This window comes from Panthera onca, chromosome B1 (genome assembly GCF_046562875.1).
Source record: "Panthera onca isolate mPanOnc1 chromosome B1, mPanOnc1 haplotype 2, whole genome shotgun sequence".
NCBI lineage: Eukaryota > Metazoa > Chordata > Mammalia > Carnivora > Felidae > Panthera > Panthera onca.
In genome coordinates, this window is record NC_138342.1 from 32,429,527 (window position 1) to 32,449,886 (window position 20,360).

A 20,360-nucleotide genomic window follows, 5' to 3' on the forward strand; every position below is an offset into this window, starting at 1 on the left:
TTTGAGCAGCTGCCTGTTGTGTGCCCAGAACTGCTCTAAGAACTAGGGACACAGATGTAAGTGTTGCCGTGTCGCTGGGGACCCAGCAACACCTCCACGTTATGGCAGCCTTTCTACTTAGAAAAGTCTCCAATACACCCATTCAACTTTGGGTAAACTTGTCAGGCCATTTTTTCCCCAAGAAACATATATATATATTTTTTACAAGTTTATATATGTGTGTGTGTGTGTGTATATATATGTATATACATATATATATACATATACATATGTATATTATATATACATATATATAATACATTATATATTATACATTATATATATATATATATAAACTTGTCAGGCCATTTTTCCCCAATACAATACATTATATATTATACATTATATATATATATATAAACTTGTCAGGCCATTTTCCCCAAGAGTTTTATATATATATTATATATATATTATATTATATATTATATATATTATATATTATATATATTATATATTAATATATAATATATAATATTTTATATATAATATTATATATTATTATATAATGTAATATATATTATTATATATAATATATATTATATATAATATATATTATATATATTATATATATGGAAAAAATTTTATATATATATTATATATATAATTTTTTTTTTCATTATAGGGTTGTTGTTGTTTTAATTAAACTCTACCCCCCATTGTGGGGCTTGAACTCATGACTCAGAGGTCAAGAATCGCATGCTCTACCAACTGAGCCAGCCGGGCCCCCCACATTATAGGATTTTCAACAAAGCTTCTGCTCCATGAATAATTTTCTTACTTGCGTTTATCTGTTTCAGGAAGTATACATGCTGTCCATCGAAAGTCTGGCAGAAGTAACAGCACGTTGCATTGAGCAGCTGCATAAAGTAGCAGAGTTAGTTCTTCATGGGCAGGAAGAGGAAAAACCAGCTCAGGACCAAGCAAGAGTTCTGATAAAGTAAATGTTACTTTTAATTCTTATTTTTCCAATTTTACATGTGTGTGCCATTCAGATACACACCCATAGAGGCATACACACACCCTAGGCTACTAAAGATTTAAATTATAAGGCAACTAATTCTATTGTTCCGTGGTCATCTTTCAAAATAGACTCTCTTAAGAATCACAAGATTCTTTGCTGAATCATGTTAACAAGCATAAGAACAATTAAGTAGACATTCTAGGGATTATTTATGAAGAGATTTAAGGAAAGAAACACTAAATCATTCAAGAATAAGTGTTTATTTTAATAGATCAAAGTCTTAAAAGTACAGACCTTTGAGGATAATTGCATTTTTAACGTACCATAAGAATAGAGAAAGGACACCTTGATGCAGCTTCTCAGCTAGCTTCCCAAAGATATTCAAATGCACCCCCATGGTTCCTAGCGACTTATACCAGCTCTGCATATTCTGAATTCTGGCAGTGATGGTTGTTGATGCAAGCCAGTTTCCTGTGGATTGCATGTGTGTGCATATGTGCTATCATATGTTACAGTCTTCCAACAAATAGTAGCTATTATTATTAGTTTATCTAGTGGAATAAAATGTAACCGTATGCACATGAAAATCGTTGGTATGGAGCTGAAAAACAAGCCATCAGCTTTTACCTGCATGTCTATATGCCGTAGTGTGGAAAATTAGCACAGATCCAACACCTTCTCATTACTACACAGACACAGGAGCCGAAATTAGAGCCTCCTAAAAATACACAGGTACACAACACACACATCTCAATACACTCATTCACTTTGCTAGCTAACTAGTCTTTGCTTATTACTGTATTTGGCATTGTAGGTGGGGAGCAAATGTTTAGTCAGAGAACTTTCCAAAAAGTCGACATTAGCATCTTTGTACTACTAGTAGCATTTTTCCTCACTTGTAAGGAGGTGTCATCTAGTCTAGATTTTCCTATCTAAACATGTGAAAATGAAAGGTGATCTAAGAACCACACAATCCTGCACGTAATAGGCTTAGGAAGAATATGTAGTTACCTCAGTCTATAGAAGGAAGAGGAAAGGGAAAAATAGGAAATGTTTAAAATATTGAGGAAGACATCGAAGTGGTATTTTATATTTGTGGTGTTTGTTTGTAAAGGGAGAGTGTTCACAAGTCCCTAAGTATGTATAGCAGGACCTTATTCTTAGCATCTCTGATTTCCAGTCCAGATTATCCCGACCTTACCAAGCTGTACCAAGCGAAAGGTCGTAAGGCCTCACATGTGTCTGTATAAGTGCCTTTCCACCCACCTGCCCAAGGCCATAGACAAAATGGCTCTGGGCTATCCCCGGACCTTTCTTCTGACCCTTTCTGCAGATAAGTTTTGCATGGATGGATGGAATGGTAGGCAGATAGATATAGCTCAACAAACATAAATACATAGCTTAGAACCCCTATTTATCAAAACCAAGCTCACTGCTCCTGACTTCACTAGATCTTAACATGTAAGAGTCTTAACTTGGAGTTAGTATTTTTCTAATAGCATTTTAACCACTATTCATAAGAGTCGTATATACTAGTTATAGAAGGCAATAGATAATATTCACATTGTTAGGTTAATTGGATTGTTTTTGGTTTTTGTCATCATCTGTGATGTTATGACAAATGTTGCTTTGTTAAATATTTGTGCCCGTCTAGCATTATTTTCCTGAGGTAAAGTCCTAGTAGTCAAATGGCTAGAATAAACTTGGGGTTTTGATAGAAGTCTTTAAAAACAGATTTTATAGGGACGCCTGGGTGGCTCAGTCAGTTAAGCGTCTGACTACGGCTCAAGTCATGATCTCACAGCTTGTGAGTTTGAGCCCCACGTCGGGCTCTGTGCTGACAGCTCAGAGCCTGGAGCCTGCTTCGGATTCTGTGTCTCCCTCTCTCTCTGCCCCTCCCTGCTCATGTACTGTCTCTCTCTCTCTCTCTCAAAAATAAATAAAAACATAAAAAATTTTTAATAAATAAAAACAGATTTTATAGGATCTTTATTATGAGGTACGTAATAAAAACTTAATCAAGAAATTAAGAGACATCTGAATTTGAATTCCAGCTCTATCACTTATTACTGCATGTCCTAAGCAAGTTACTTAATCTCCTTGGGGCACCTGGCTGGCTCAGTCAGTAGAGCATGCAACTGTTGATCTCCAGGTCATGAGTTCAAGACCCAAGTTGCGTGTGGAGCCTACTTCAAAAAAAAAGTTACTTAACCTTCTTAAGCACCAGTTTCACCATCTATAAAATGGGGATATTAATGTAATCTTTAAGATCACTATGAGGATTAAATATGATTATGCATATAAAAACACTTAATGAATGCTCATTATTATTTCAAAATGACCAAAAAGCTAGAGAAAAGCCACTTGGCAAGAAGCTTATACCCCTAAACCTATGGAGCTCAAGCCTCAAATTCTCCTGCATATGCTTTTGATTCTAAAATGAGGTAGGGTGAGGGTGCCTGAGTGGCTCAGTTGGTTAAGTATCCAACTCTTGATTTCAGCTCAGGTCATGAGCTCAGGGCTGTGAGTTAAAGCTTTGAACTGGGCTCTGCACTGAGCTGTGAAGTCTACTGGGAAGAAGGGAGGGAGGAAGAAGGAAAAGGAGAGACAGAGGAAGGGAGGGAGGAAGAAAGAGATAGGGTGATTATTCATTAATTATGCATGCAGAGAAAAACCAGGATTAGATTAAACTATGATTGTGAACCATGAAAGATTATTGAGGGAAACATTTCTGCAGAGCATCTTCAAACTTGTGTGTGTTCTTTTCAATGAATATGGTATCAGTATCAGTAATTTTCTTGATTTTTAAATTATTTTATCTTATGGAAAATCCCCCCAAACCTCCTATTTTCTTGCAGATTAACTACTGCAATGTGTAAAGAAGTGGCCTCCTTATCAAAGAAGTTTACAAATTCTTTAACCACTGTTGGGGTAAGTTTATGATAGTGATTTTTTTTTTCACCTGTTTTGGGAGATGAGCCTATGAGGAGCTGTGAGAAGTGCAGTGCCTTCTTTGTTGGCTCCGTAAAACAGAAGCAGCGCCATGATGTTTACTAAAACCAGGCCAGGAGCACCTTCTGTTAGAACAGGTAACTTAGGGCTCTCATCTGACTGGGTTCTATCCTGATGCTGCCATCTCTGACTTACAAGGTATTAAGTGGGTCTTGAAACATCTCTGGGCCTCATTTCCTCTATTTGTTTAAAAAGAAGTCAAATAGGGGCGCCTGGGTGGCTCGGTTGGTTAAGCGTCCGACTTCGGCTCAGGTCATGATCTCACAGTCCGTGAGTTCGAGCCCCGCGTCAGGCTCTGTGCTGACTGCTCAGAGCCTGGAGCCTGTTTCAGATTCTGTGTCTCCCTCTCTCTCTGCCCCTCCCCTGTTCATGCTCTGCCTCTCTCTGTCTCAAAAATAAATAAACGTTAAAAAAAAAAATTAAAAAAAAAAAGTCAAATAAAGGTTCCTTTCATTGCTTAATACTTGTGATATATAATTCTTTCTTTCTATCTATCTATCTATCTATCTATCTATCCTATGAAAATAATTTTGAATACTCACATTCACTATTACCCTCAGAACCTGTTGTTTATGCCACCCACTGTGAGAGGTTTCCTTATTATTACTCTTCAACTTTAACCAAAAGAAAAAAATTCTACCTGTTGGCATAAGTGTTTCTATTCTCAAGGTAACAAGTTTGAAAGGTTTGGCGTTTGGAGGTGTGGCTTCTGGTTATTTTCTTCAGAAGCCAGTCACATTATATAACCCTACCTTAGTGGGATTGGGAAGACAAGTGGGAAATATTCCTTTTTAACCTTTCTCTTTTTTAAAACATGTTTCTCCTTTTAAAAAAAAAAACGTTTTTTAATGTTTATTTATTTTTGAGAGGGAGAGAAACAGAACTGAGCAGGGGAGGGGCAGAGAGAGAGGTAGACAGAATCTGAAGCAGACTCCAGGCGCTGAGCTGTCAGCACAGAGCTTGATGCAGACAGAGCTCCAACTCAGGAACTCATGAACTGTGAGATCATGACCTGAGCTGACATTGGATGCTTAACCTCTGAGCCACCCAGGCATTCCCCTCCTCCACTTTAATCTTTCTACTTTTTCTTTTAAGGCCCTGGATTCAAGGGCAGATGATTCTTGCCATGAGAAACAGCAAATTTTATTTCCTTTTTTTTGTTAGGGTGTTTTTTGGTTGCAAATGTGTTAGTTTTCCAGGGTTGCCATAATGGGTACCATGCAAAGGGGGGGCTTAAACAAGAGAAATTTATTGTCTCACAGTTCTGGAGACCGGAAGTCTAAAACCAAGGTGTCAGCAGGGACATGCCCTCTCAAGAAGCCTCTAGAGGAGAATCCTTCCTTGCCTTTTCCAGCCGCTATAGCCCCAGGCATTCTTTGGCTCATGGCAGTGTAACTATAATCTCTTTCTCTGCCTTCACATCATCCTCTCTCTGTGTATTTCTGTGTCCAGATTTCTCTCTCCTTATAAGGACACCATTCATATTCGATTAGGGTATGACCGGTGGGACCTCATCTTAACTTATTACATCTGCAATGACCCTATCTCCAAGTAAGGTCACATTCTGATGTCTTGGAGGTTGGGATTTCAATATATCTTTCAGGGAGTACATAATTCAATCTATAACAGGAAGTGGCAGAAACAAGCTGTACGTAATCTAGACAGAAAAGGGACTTTATTAAAGGCAGTAGAGGAATGTGAGCAGCTGTGGGGATCCAGCACCAGAATATGTATTCCCTCTCTCTCCAAAGCATTGCCATTAATGTGACTCAATTGTAGAATTTCCCAGACCCCATGTCTCTCCATTCAGATTCTGAGTTCCTGGGTGAGACTACTGAAAGGCTCATCAGTGGGTCACATGTCCACTTGGTATCACCCGTAGTGACTGGGGACAGGATCATATCATGCAGACCTACCTGGCTGCTGGGGTGCACTTTCCCCCACCCTGCTACCCACCGAGGCCAAGGTCAGTTCTCAAAAGAAGTGGAAATGATTGCGGACCTGTCAGGAAATGTGTGTTTCCCACACTTCTGTAAGCGACTCGATTAATCAGGGATGAACTACATACCACCTATCCATTCTGTTGTCGAGGAATCTGGTTTGTTTCTCCTATTTTGTAAAACATCAACGCTTACACTTGTATAATTTGGGGGCTTCCACAATAAGAGCTTCTGTATGTAGACAGAGTGAAGAGGGAGACAGAAGTTCATTGATATGATAGGCTTGATGAAATGCACGTGTGTGCTCGGTGTTGTCTGAGTGACAGACACCCAGGGACTTTGGTGTAACTGCCAGATTCACAGAGAGGTGTGAGGTCCTAATCAGGATGACATGGCCTCGGCGACTCAGCTTCCCAAAGCTTCTGACTCTTTCCCCAGTTCACTAGGTGGGAAACTGAGGCCCAAAGGGGTGAGACAGATGGCCAACTGTTTCTCTATGGCTGCCTACTGATGAGGATATATGTGTCTGTACGTGTGTGTGTGTGTGTGTGTGTGTGTGTGTAGTATATTGTATATGATTCACATTAAACATTCACTTGTTTACATTAGTGGGTAATATTCACAGCACTGCTTCCCATTTCTCTTGACATGCCATCTTCTAGTACAGTGCTTCTCAAATCTTAATGGGAAGGCAGATCACCTAGAGAACTTTTCAAAATGCAGGTTCTGAGTCAGTAGACCGGGGATGAGGACTGAGTTTCTGCATATCTAATAAACTCTCAAATGAGAACAATGTTCCTGATTCACAGTGTACATTTTGAGCAGCAAGGCTCTAGCTATTGGGCATGTACTTGAACGTATACATATGTACACACTTACATATATGCACATGTGTACAAATGTTTGCATGCGCAAAATCAAGAAGACACACGTTACCACTTTGGAGAAGGAAAAAGCTAAAGCTGAGTTTACTGAAATGCCGTCCCATCCCAACACTACCCCTGATCTTGTGCTAAGATGAATCATTTATATCAAGTTTCTGTTTTCTAAAACAGCCGTTATTCATAACTTGAAGTTAATGAGTGCGTATTGCTCTCCAGACTCCATTTAAATTGCTTGCATATCTCATTGATTCTGAAAGCCAATGTCATTTTATTGCCCTCGTTTTGATTATATTTTAGAGGTTTATTGATAATCAAATAAACATGAAAGCAAATACCATAATGGATTTTCTGGTTAGTTACTAAAACAACTGGGGTTTTAAGGAGTTTTTCCCCAAGACTCCATTATGGTCTCCCCAGTAAGACATTACTTTGCCCTCAGTAAAGTAGTGTCAATGACAGTGGGCTGCTCTGGAAAGATCTATCTCATTTATATATTTTTGTTTACCATAAAGTCATCTGGATACAGTAAGGAAAACCAGCCTATTAAGATTGCCCTCTGTCTTTCCAGTCCCTTTAGTTATTCATTGTCTAAGAGTAAAGTGAACAGTTAGATAGAGAAGCCTGTTGATTGATAGACCAATAGTGGAAATAATGATGCTAACTAATACTAGCTCTCATTTTTTGAACACCTACTTATTATCAGGCTCTGTATTGTGTGTGCTTTACATATATTCATATTTTGCAAAATGGAATCTCCAGATCTGTCTGTAAGTTATACTTAAGAATGTGTTAATTTTCTACTAATCTGGAAGACGCACTCTGTAACCAAAGACCCGTGTTTGCACTTAAAAGAAAGAAAATAAGTCTAGACCAGGGTCGGCTCTAGGGTAGACTAGTAAGGTGCTTAACTCACCCACAAATGTGAGAGCTTACCTTGCCCCCATGCCTCCCCAAAAAGACAAGGAAACAACTTCAGTCATCTAGATACATATTTTCATGTAAAAATTAAAAAAGCGGGGCACCTGGGTGGCTCAGTCGGTTAAGCATCCGACTTCGGCTCGGGTCATGATCTTGCAGTTTGTGAGTTTGAGCCCTGCATCGGGCTCTGTGCTGACTGCTCAGCCTGGAGCCTGCTTTGGATTCTGTGTTTTTCTCTCTCTCTCTGACCCTCCCATGCTCATGCTGTCTCTCTATCTCTCTCTCTCAAAAATAAATAAATATAAAAAATTTTTAATCAAAATGAATGCAAAAAGATCATGATGAACCAAATATCAACATTTTAAGTAGAGACAAGATCCAGCCCTATACTTGGGCAACTCAGCCTCACTCACCTCCCCATAATCCCAGACGTGCTACAAACTTTCAATAGTTAAAAAATGTCTGAGCTTAAATTTCTAGCTATGTGACCTTAAACAAGTTACTCAACTTTCCTGATTCCTATTTTCTCATCCTTACTTTAGGTTATCATGGTACCTACCTACCTACCTACCAGGATTTCTGTCAAAATTAAATGAGATTAGATAGAAGCAGCACCTAATGTGAAGTCTGGTCTATAATAAACATTCCACTTCTCCTCTTCCTCTTTAAGAGATCCCTCTACAAAGCCATCATATGACATTTTATGTGGCAAGCTTTATACTATGAGCACCTAATCTGTCAATTTCATCCTTTTGATTCCACAGAGCAACAAGAAGGCTGAGGTTCTTAACCCCATGATCAATAGTGTATTGCTAGAGGTAAGTGGCCCCCAGAGAGAAAGTGCTTCTGAATCAAAGCAAATGTTAGAGCTACTTGTTTTGTTTGTCTTTTTCCCAGGCAGCAAGTGTTATTCCAGTTCTAAATCTTATCATCAACAGTCGCTTTTGAGCACATTTGTGTAGCTCAACCAGCTGTAAACCCTTGGGTGAAGCAACAATACCTAATTTTCAAGAATTCCTGATTATAAAGAGAAACGCTAAGCTTGCACGTTATTTCTGTTGCTGTTTCCTCCAGCAGAAGCACATTTCTGCTGCCAAGTTTGACACCAGATTTAACACTGTGATTATTGGCTGCAATGAGGGATTCTTGCTCAATGGTGATTTTTGTAAAAATGAGCCCTTGTCTCCATTCACGATCACCTTTGGTTTAGCCGGGTCTAAGCTTCAGACTAACAATATTGACAAGTTGACTGTTTAGCCTCTGTCTGTTCAGTGACCAGAGGCACTGTCCTCAGAGATCACTCACTCCCTGGCCTGTCGGCTCACCAGGACTTTGTAACACTGATACGAAGCTGTCCCGATACTGCTGTGGTTTTACCAGAAGCCAGTGACGGAAGAGAGAAGAGGCCCCGGAGGCCACATTCCCGAGTCGTAGTCACAGTGTCCTACCTGTGGCTGGTGGAGGAAAACCTTCCATCAGGGGCCCAGCTATAAGGACCTGGCACATCTATAGCCCCAGGGCACCCAGCTGAAGCCACGGGTGTTAACCAGTTTGAACACGGGCGAATGCATATACAGTAGTTTTTTGTTGTCTGAAGTAGCTGTCAATTGCAGCTTTTGGAAATTACCAAATTCAAGTCAGGGAAGGCTACCTATATATTTATAATGTTTGTAGAAATTGTGCCTTACTGTTAGGGAAAACTACCAAGGTACAAAAGTAACAAAGTGGTGACATCAAGTGTTACCATTTAGGACACAGCCATGCAGTGGGATGAAGTCAACCAGAAGGGACAAGGAGCTATAGGGGCAGGTTCTGGAGGACACAGCTAAGAGGAAAGCCAGGCAGTCAGATGCAGAATATGGAACAAGAAAATGTCTCCCCTGGCCACCCAGAAGGCATCGGCAGATTAATTTACTATGTCAGTCATGAAGAATATGAAGTCAAGTGTTTATTTATTTCCCCGGTGGGAGTTTTCTTATGTTTTAGTGACCTGAAACATTACATAGCCTCTCGACCGACCGCGGTATGCAAGAATACCACAGAGCATTGCTTCACTATATGCTAACTAATTTGGATGTAAATTTTAAAAAATAAAAAATAAAGTTAAAAAAAATTCTTAAAAAAAAAACAATACCACAGAACATGAATGGCAACATCAAATATCCAAACCAAGTAGAAGGTACCCATATGCATTCAAGGATTTGCCATGAATGATTACACAGTACTATCTCCAGTTCGTTTTATGTAGCCCATTCCTGTTTATTCATCTCTAGGTTAGGGCAAACTAGAGCTTCCTTCACACTGTGCTTTTGTGTTATTTCAGGACAGTGGGGTTGGTCTGGGAGAGGAATAGGGAAGACTGGATATATTTGGTCATGAATATACACATATCGATGTAGCCTCAAAGTCCATGGAAATGACTTGCCTCATGTGAAGTGAATTCTTCTATTAGTATAGATAATTAAGAGCTGAACGCATTTCATCCAAAGGACTGTGTTTACAATTGCCTTAAGCACCAACATTAAAGGAAAAATATTTTACAATATTGTGAGGTTTGCAAGGAGGGACCATTATCAAACTGGAAGGATTGTCAAGGTTGAACTCTGCAAACAACCCTTGAGCCACATTTCTCCCTTCTCCCAGGGCTGCAATAGCACGACATACATCCAGGATGCCTTCCAGCTGCTGCTGCCTGTGCTGCAGGTCTCACACATCCAGACCAGTTGTTCAAAAGCACAGCCGTGACCTGGCCAGACTCCCATCTAGTGAAAGAAAAGGCAGGCCACATTGCTCTGTTATATATCAGTGAAGGGGATGTTCTCTGCACATCTGGCCACAGATGCCCCTTTGAGGACTCTACAAGCAATTTTGCACGGACAGTATGGAGAACGCAAGTTGAGAGAGAATATCATTTCTCTTAATGTATATGGTTGTTTTTACAAATAAGTGTATTTCCTTTATGTTAATTTAAGTTTACAAGGCTTTATATTGATAATTTCCTTTAATTTGAAGTTCATTCACCAATATTCATTTCCATTTTCCTGGTCAAGCATGCTATATTTAGAAATTCATGGGTAGATCCTATACTTTTTATTTAATCCTTTAAATTCCCACCTTTAAATGTCCCATTCTTATGGTATTACTTTAAATCAAATCTTATACTGAACTTAGTTTTGTCACATAAATATGGCAAAGATAACACTACTTACAGATATTACCTATTATAGTAAAAGAGAAACCTAAGTATCTCTTTATAGTAATTCATTCTGAAAACAAGCTTTCATTGAACTCCTACTGCGTGCTCACAATAGAAGAACATGATCTGAACCCAGGAAAAGAGTAGTTAGGTACTCTAAGTAATCTTTATGCCCAATGCGGGACTCAGACTCACAACCCCGAGATCAAGTTGCAAGCTCCATCAACTGAGCCAGCCAGGTGCCCCTAGACAGATGCTCTAAAAGAGGATTAATAATAATTCTTAAAATGCTTAAAAATACTAATGAATTTTCCAAACCTTAAGAGGTTTGATGAGCAAGGTAAAACTAGTGTTTTTGTTCTTTTTAATGTTCTGCTCTTCGATGTATTCTTGTATTTTTCCATACTCCTTGGACTTTTTGATCCCAAACTTTATATATGGCGTGAAAATATATATGAAAGGGGGGTACTAAAAGAGTATTCAGTTTAAACTAGACTTTTTGTGACCATAAGTACATGATAGCATAATTACAAAGCCTGGAAATATCCGAATAGAAAATTAAAGGGATTTGAACACAACACACCCCCAGACTGCATCTTTAACTCCGAGTCAAGCTATTGTATAAATACACACATCACACTCCCCAGTGGTAAATACCATCATCGCTTCTAAAGGGCAGAAAATACGGATGTGTGGCTTGACTAAGTGGTAGATTGATCCATGACAGATTTCACTGAAGACCCTGTGGCCAGGAGAGGCATTGTCTGTGAACACTTCTCCTGAGCTCCATACACTCATTCTGGTGGGGGTTCATCCGAGCTCCATCAGCATCCCGACGGGCATTGTCACAAGATGTCTTGCTCCCTGGTTCTCTCTAAGGCAAATGAACCTTGTAGTTTTATAGGGGTGAAAATCCTTTGTTCACATATGCTTTCCCTCCCCTGATAGAGTAGACTGCCTATGTTCCATACAGGCAAAGTAGGAATATTTTAATATTATCCTATGTCTTATTAGCATTTTACTTGTGTCCTACATTTCATTTTGTGTATCTCCTGAAACAACCAAATAGAAAACATAAGAATAATTATTTACAATCTGGAAAAGAACTCTCTGAGGAATCAATTAAAGATGCTTTTTTTTCTATTGTTTTTTGATTGCCTGAAATGTTTCTGATATTAAGTCTAGAGAAAAATTAACTGCCAAAAATGCAATTACCTCTTCATAAATTTTGTAGGTATTGTGTACAGAGCAGAGGAAAGGACTTAGATTTACGATTTCTCCACAACAGATTTTTTAGCATCAGATGGATTTATAGATGTTAACTGGAAATGTAATAGAAACAAGTAGTTTCAAAGGAACCAGATTCCCAGAAACAGGCTTTAAGCCCAACTTCACCCATATAGTTTATAGAAAAATTTTTAATCACAAAATGAAATAGAAATCTGTAAAAGAATAAAAGAAACAATTGTTCTTTAAAAAGTGGTTGACGTTATTTACATTGCATTTGCATATCTTTTAATGATAAAATATCAAAGGTTGCCAGGTAGAAACATAGGCTGACAGATGATTCCTGGGGCCTAGCTCAATGGTCTGTGAATTACATTATTTAACAGAGAATAATCACTTAAAATATATCCACCCTCCAGGATTGCTCTCTTTCAATACTGTTTTTCATCATCACTTTTAAATAATTGCTTCTTCGCTTTGCTTTAAAACCTAGCAAAGCACAGGATCCAAATCTGGGCAAATGTCAATCAGTTACTGAATGAATGATTTAGCAGGCTTACTTTAGAAGTTTTGTATTCCTTCAATAATCCTTTACATAAATTGGGTTCGTTTCACTCTTTGCAATTACCCTGAACAAGTGTGCCAGTTTTTTTTCTTACATCAAGTGCAAACTAAGTTCCAGTCTAAATAATGAATGTAGTCCTATGCCTGTGCCTTATTAAATAAAAAACATCAAAAGTGTATTTCCAATTCAAAGCAAAATGCATCCAAGAAAAATTGCTTTGGGGTATTGATACATACAGCTCTAAAGGGTAAAAATTGAGCCCCAAATCTTAAAGCAGAGGCGTAAGCTTGAATATTCTATCCCACTGAGGACAGAATTCTGTCTTTTCTCTGGGTCTCACACTGGGCTGCACGTCACACTCATGATTAAATGCGTAGTGTGACAAGCTGAGGCGGTGGCAGGAGTCAGCTGGGGTATGCAGCAGCCTCAGCGACACCAACTAAGGAACCATGGACCTCAGCAGCAGAGCTCAGAGGGGATGAAGAAGCACCAGCCTGGGGTGGGTTAAAGGAAGCTGCTAAATGTAGAAGTCTGAACCCAGAAATGAGAGCATTTCCTGTGCTTTGTAGAAGTCAGCTGACCCACCAGGAGCTCTCCTATCTGGAAAGTCACCTTCTGCACAGGCCAGCCATGCTGCACTTTTTAGAAACAAGAGCAGGCAGATTTCAATCAAAGCCATCGCAGAGGTCTAGGAATAACATCTTAGGGAAGTAATTTAGCAAAAATGCAAAAAAAAAACAAAAACAAAAAAACAAAAAACCTATTTCTCTTCTTTCGTAAAAAAAATAGGGAGAGATGATAGATAGATAGATAGATAGATAGATAGATAGATAGATAGATATAGGTAGGTAGGTAGGTAGGTAGGTAGGCAGATAGAGTGTATGCTGAACAGATGGGGTGGATCATAATACATGATTTCAATCCATGTTTAATTTTGTAAGTGAAATTATTCTTCAGCATCAAGGTAATTTTTGTAATGTAAAATTTGCCCTTTGATCTTCCTCTTAAGGATGCTCTCCATTCTGGGGGCACCTGGGGGGCTCAGTCAGGTGAGTATCTGACCTCCGCTCAGGTCATGATCTCCCCATTCCTGAGTTCGATCCCTGCATCAGGCTCTGTGCTGACGGCTCATAGCCCAGAGCCTGCTTTAGGTTCTGTGTCTCCCTCTCTCTCTGCTCCTCCCCCACTCATGCGCGCGCTCTCTCTCTCTCTCTCTCTCTCTCTCTCTCTCCTTCAAAAATAAACATCAAAAAAAACTTTTTTAATGAAAGATTTTTTTTTAATTTAAAAAGGATGTCCTGAATTATGATACTCAGATCCAGGCTCAACTTGGTTTCTTAAATGATTGTGTTTGTGAAGGCACATCAGAAGAGATCACACTGAAAACCCATCTTAAAACTGCAATTTTGCCTTCACAGCCACCCTTCACATAAAAGAAAAAATCATGCGGTTCACCATGTGTTTTGTTTTTCTAGATATCTCATAATTTATTCAGGTTTATGTTCATTTTCTGTATGTTCACCCATAATAGATATTCCTCTACAATATCCACTATTAAACAAATCTGAGGAGAGGCATCATTCTTTTCATCTTTTTTTTTGCTTAGATCTGAAAATATCTGAGTTATCCTGTCCTTTGAGCATCTTACCTTTAGTAACTATTAAATTATTACAATCCAATGGTAAGAGATGGTGTATTTGCTATTTCTGGCATCTAGGGTCCTCATCGACTGGGAATAGAAGATGAATATAGTTAGAATTTTGTGTTGGGATTTAAGCTACATTTGCCTTTGTATGGATCAGAGAATATTTTCCTCTGCATGAGTTGTCAGCCAAAAAGCAATGGGATTATGTCTGCCTTTGGTCACTGCTGACTCACTTGACAGGCCTGTCTCTTCTATTAGTCTCAAAGGAATTCTATACTGCAGAAGAATAATATGTACAATTTTTATATGCCTGCAATGAGTACAGAATTTAGGGTGATTCAGAGATGATCCATCTCCCTGCCCTGGGTTTCACCGCTGGGCTTCTAGAACTGCCATTTGGAGGAAAAAGCCAGCATAGAAGCCAAGGCCAGATGGATGGAACCTTGGCAAAAAGCAAAGCTAAGCCTCTGCCTTTGAGTCCCTGCCATCTTTCTCCTTTTTCTCTCTCAGGATTTTTTTTTGACAGTTAGTAAATGCCTCTCTTCCAGGATCAGCTTTTACAGTCCTGACTATCTCTTCTATATCTCTTCTTCCCTTTCCCTTTCTCTATGTTTATGCTATCCTTTTCCCAATTACCTCATCAGAAAACAATCCATCCAAAAGATTGCAATAATAATAAATAATATGTATTTACTATCTGCAGGACACTGTGCCGACTGTTTTATAAGCATTATCCCATTTAATCTCCATAATTCCAGTATTGGGTAGATATTATTACAATCTCCACTGCCCAAATGAGAAGAACACTGAACCACAGAGACATTATATAATTCATCCAACGTTACACAACTAGTAAAACAGAGTCAGGATTCAAACCCAGGGCAGTTTGACCTGACTAGCTAGCACCTGAAAGTATTATGCACAGCCTCCAAACAAAAGAAACATAATCTGTTATTTTTAGAGACATCTGAACACTTACATGTTTAGCTCTCTTTACACCATGAGGTGGATTTGTAGCTGAAAGGTTTGGTTGTCAGCTTTGGTTGTTTCCATGCAACTGAGGACAAACTGAGACTAAAGAGACACAGAATGAAGCCACACAAGGTCACCCCTGGATTATTCTCACCCCAGGCTAGCCACATCACTGGCTTCACAGACATTTACAACAAGCAGCTTCCTGGCCATCAACACAGCATCCTGTCTCACAGGTGCCTTTGATATGCCTAAAATGGCTCCATTTCCTCCTCCCCTCCCCCCTTCCCTGGTGCCAGGGAAACGTGTAAATCACCACCCTTCCCTTCCTGAAAATCCTTAACCCTTTACTACCTGCCTGGAGCATTGGGACTTTTTTTGTTTTCCTTGCCTTGAAGATTATCGACTCATCTAGGCAGCTGTTTAGCTATTCTTTAGTACCAGGTGCTGTGAGATACTAATAAATGTTTTAAAGATATACTAAATAACGCCTTCTTTTCTCTAAACTTGGTGTTGTTCTCTACAAAGCCCAAGAAATGATGGTGGTGATGGCAGTAGTGGTGGCATTCTTATTTACTGAGTGCTTACTATGTTCCAGACACTTTACCTCTGTGATCTCATTTAATCCCCAATGTCAGTCTTATGAGATAGCTACTATTATCGTACCCATTTTGCAGATGAAAAAGAAAGCTCAAAGGGATTAAATAATTTCTACGTTATCCAACTCGTAATTGGAAGAGCCAAGGTTTATGTCCGGGCACTATATAAAATGCTAGACAGAGCCCATGGACAAGCAGATATCTGGTCATAAAAAGGACTCTCCCTTGGGTTGAGTTCTCTTCAGCCAACATCTGGGCTCTTTTCTTCCCATCCTGTGGCTCCAGGCAGAGATAAATTGTTCCACAAATCTCCCAGTCAGAGGCCTAACCACATTTTTTTCCTGCCAGTGCCTCTGATTCCAAGAGAAGGTGGGCAACCTATATACATCCCATTCTCTCTCATGTGATAAACCTCATATTGAGTGATCCATTTCTCACTGAAACCAATGATTGCCTTTTTTGACACTTGTGTAGAAAAGCTCTGGTTTGCTATCTCTGCAGAAAAAAAAAAAAAGAATCCATAACTAGGAAATGTGATAAAGGACAAGAAACCAAATGATGAACAACAGGGCAGAAAGACTGGCCAAGCCATTTATGTCAGAAAGAATTATTTGGTCCTAGAGGGCATCTTCTGTCAGGGATGTATAGGATACTTTCATTCCAGAAAGCCTCACAGCTCCCTCCCTCACTTGTTCCACATCTTTATTTAAAATCCACCTTCTCAGCAAGATCTCTTCAGGTTGAATTTCAGCCTTCCTAATATTTTATATTCCCTTTCCCTCCTTTGTTTTTTTCTCCATAGGATGTATCATTAGCTAACATCCTTTGTATCTTACTTGTCTATTATATGTCTCTTGCACTAGGATGTAAATTCCATAAGACAGAGATATTTTTTTTTTGTTACCATATTCCCAACACCCAAAGCTGGTGCTTGGCACATAGTAGGTGCTCAGCAATTATTTATTGAATGAACAAATACATCAAAGTCTGTAAAAACTGAATGAGAGGATGGAAACAACCATATTATAGGGCAATTAATGAGAGAATGTCTGGTTGAGTTACATTATAAACTGTTAACTATTGAAGTAATTGTGTCCATTTTAATGGTATTTGACGTTTTAGGAAAAATGGATATGATTTGGAGGCTTAGAAATATATGAACATTTTTTCCATTAAAGTGAATGAAATTTACATTTTTTACTTAGAAGAATTCACTCTATGAGAGATTTTTCAAGACTCTTTGTCAGGCATGGATAGACTATGATGAAAAATTAAGGCCACTTAAGGGCCCCTGGTGGCTTAGTCAATTAAGCATTGGATTCTTGCTTTGGCTCAGGTCATGATCTCATGGTTCATGGGATCAAGACCTATGTCAGGCTGTGCCAACAGTGTGGAGCCTGCTTGGGATACTCTCTCCCATGCTCTCTACCCCACCCCCACTTGCATGATCTCTCTCTCTCTCTCTCTCTCTCTCTGTCTATCTCTCTCTCTCAAAAATAAACATTTAAAAAGAATTAAAACCCAGACACCTGGGTGGCTCAGTCAGTTGAACATCCAACTCTTGATTTCAGCTCAGGTCATGATCTCACAGTTCAAGCCATGCATCTGGCTCTGTACTTACAGCCTGGAGTCTGCTTGGGATTCTCTCTCTCTCCTCTCTCTCTCTCTGCTCCTCCCCCACTCCCATGCTCACTTGTGTGCTCTCTCTCTCACTCTCTCTCTCTCAAAGTAAATAAATAAACTTAAAAAAATTAAAACCACCTAAATAAGTAACTATGGTATACTGATGCTGTGGAATAATATGCAACAGTTAAAAAGAATAAAAAGAATATGCCTTAGTCATTTTGGACTAGTATAACAAACACAGCATAGACTGCCTAGCTTAAAGAACAAACATTTATTTCTCCAGTTCTGGAGGTTGGGCAGTCCAAGATCATGGTGCCAGCAGATCCAGTGTCATGGGAGAGCCCACTTCCTGGTTTGCAGATGGCTGTCTTTTCATTGTATCCTCACATGGCAGAGAGCAGAGAGAGAGCCAGGAAACAAGCTCTCTGCATCTCTTCTTATAAGGGCTTTGGTCCCATTCATGAGGGTTCCCCTCTTACCACCCAAATACCTCCCAAAGGCCCCATTTCCAAAACACTAGGGATTAGTCTTGAACATATGAATTTTGGGGGACACAAACATTCAGTCCATAGCACAATGGAATAGACCTCTGTACTAACAGATCTCCAAGATGTATTATGCAGCGCAAAAAGAAAGTCACAGTATGGCACTTGTAGAAAGTCTATCTAAAATAACACATGCACCCACATCCCTAAAGAAGATCTAGAAAGATACACGTATAACTACAACAATTTTGTGACCAGGGATGGAAAGGGTTGTGATAAGGTGGAGGAGAACCTCAGAATTTTGTATAGTGATTAAAGGGGACTCCAGTGTTATTTGTAATAATTAAATATTTTTATAATGAAAATGTATTAATGGATGACTTATGTAACAACATTTTTAAAAATCAAAACAAGAAGCAAAAGAAAATTGCTTCTGATCAGGGAGATAGGGGATAGGACCCTGCCAATGACTTCAAGTATAGAACACACAAATTATTTTTCAATAGAAGAGCCAGAAATGTGAGTGAAGGCATCTACATGCTTTGGATTTCTTCATCATCAATATTCCTATAAGGTTCTAAGACAAATTTGATGACCATGCAAATTTCTTTTTCCTTTCCTCAGAGAAGCCCAACCCAAATGCATAGTTTGTAAAGGCTGTGATGATGTAAACAGAAAAATTTGTCATTTCCATCCCATTGGAGAAGGACTCCAAAAACTTTCTCAGCCAGATAGTCTCTGTAATCTTCCTACTAAACCCAAACAGCTCTGAGATACATAATGGCCAAAGAAGCAATTTCAAAAACTTCTGGAGGGAAACACCACACAAATGAACGAGTCTGTCGTTCAGAGTTATTAGCTTGATGCCCAAATGCATATCATATTTGCAAGAGGCAGTTTACAATCTGCTCTTCTTGACAAGTGTAGCACAAGGGGATTTAAATCCCTGCATTTGCAATTTCTGTCTCTCTCCAAATTTATGGCAAAATTGTAGACACAAATAATGTGTCAGGGTTGAATGAATTGAGGTCTCTGCTCTCCTCCTACAGCTCCATTTCATTCAAAGGAGAGTAATAAATGGAAAGTAAAGCAAAGTCTCAGTAGATAACGAATCCGAATCCTAATGACCTTCTTGAACTACAAAATGGATTTGTAACTTATTTGGCATTGCCCAGACTATTTGGTGCCTGTAGTGAGGTGTGAAAACATTTGGGCCATTTTGGGCCACAACTCTGCATTTTAGGCATTTCCTCAATGATTCATGAAGGGTCAGAACTACCTTTCCCTGGCAAGGTAAAAATCTATCAATGGTAATGAAAGACTCATTTCCATCCTGCCCTGTACACTACCTTGATGAGGTTGTGATTGATTATTAAGGAGTCTTGATCTGTTCTGCAGCCCCTGGGACCATAGCATGACCATTTATATAAGATATGGGTGTTATAAGTTAATGCCTGCTATGCCATACCTCTCTTTCTTTTAAAACCACTTGGTCTTTGGCAAGGATTATAAAGACTCACATTTACTCTAGCGAGGTCATGTGCAGAATAACATGTTTGCTTGCTGAACAGTACCCAGTCTGTCACTTGGCTGGTCATCTCTATCTGGATTTGCTGCAAACACAGCAGTTGGTCAGTCATTGCTAGGTCATTGATACCTAATGAGAATAATATATGTCAAATGGTCTGAAATTAGTTGGCTGAAAAAATGAAAGACTTGTTGATTTTTAAAAGCAGGAATAAAGTCCTCCATGTTTTGCATCCGAATATTGCCTTTTTGTCTCTTTGAGGTAATCGTGTTTTTTTCTTTCCAGGGCTAAAATGGAAACAAGTCATGAGGTAAAGAGAACATCTATTGATTTTTATGAACCTATACTGTTCGTTCATTCAGTCATCAGCCATTCATATATCTGTACTAGGTCCGCAACATCTATTGTGTGTGTTCAATTTGAAATTCACTTTGCCCTTGTCTCATCCAAAATAATGTAAATCAGTTTGAGCAAAGAAATCCAGTAGGTATATTCATGGTTTCTGCAAACACCCTACTCTATGCTAATGACACCCAAATTTCTACCTTGAACCCTGACATCACTCCTAAATTCCAACCAGAGTCAACTTCCTACCAGACATCTGTACATCAGTACTTGGTATCCCACTAAACTTAATCTGAATATGTCCAAATTAAATTCATAATCTTTCCTTCTCCTCCTGCATTCTCTGTTGGATGCACAGTGTTACTTCTGCCAGAAGCCTAGCTGTCACCCTAGGCTACTGCTTCTCTTTACTGTCAAC

General features: G+C 39.1%; 1 protein-coding gene across 6 annotated transcripts in view; it reads left to right on the forward strand.

Moving 5' to 3' along the window:
• Nucleotides 1–19,831, forward strand: part of FAM114A1 (family with sequence similarity 114 member A1) — a 117,029-nt gene extending 97,198 nt beyond the window's left edge. For all 6 annotated transcript variants that reach the window (XM_060655246.3, XM_060655243.3, XM_060655247.3 and 3 more), the window contains 4 exons: nt 837–976; nt 3,859–3,931; nt 8,519–8,572; nt 10,398–19,831. In XM_060655246.3, coding sequence (XP_060511229.1) covers nt 837–976; nt 3,859–3,931; nt 8,519–8,572; nt 10,398–10,499 — 369 coding nt within the window. In that variant the 3' untranslated portion in view covers nt 10,500–19,831. The remainder of the gene's footprint in view (nt 1–836; nt 977–3,858; nt 3,932–8,518; nt 8,573–10,397) is intronic.
• Nucleotides 19,832–20,360: the final 529 nt, after the last annotated feature.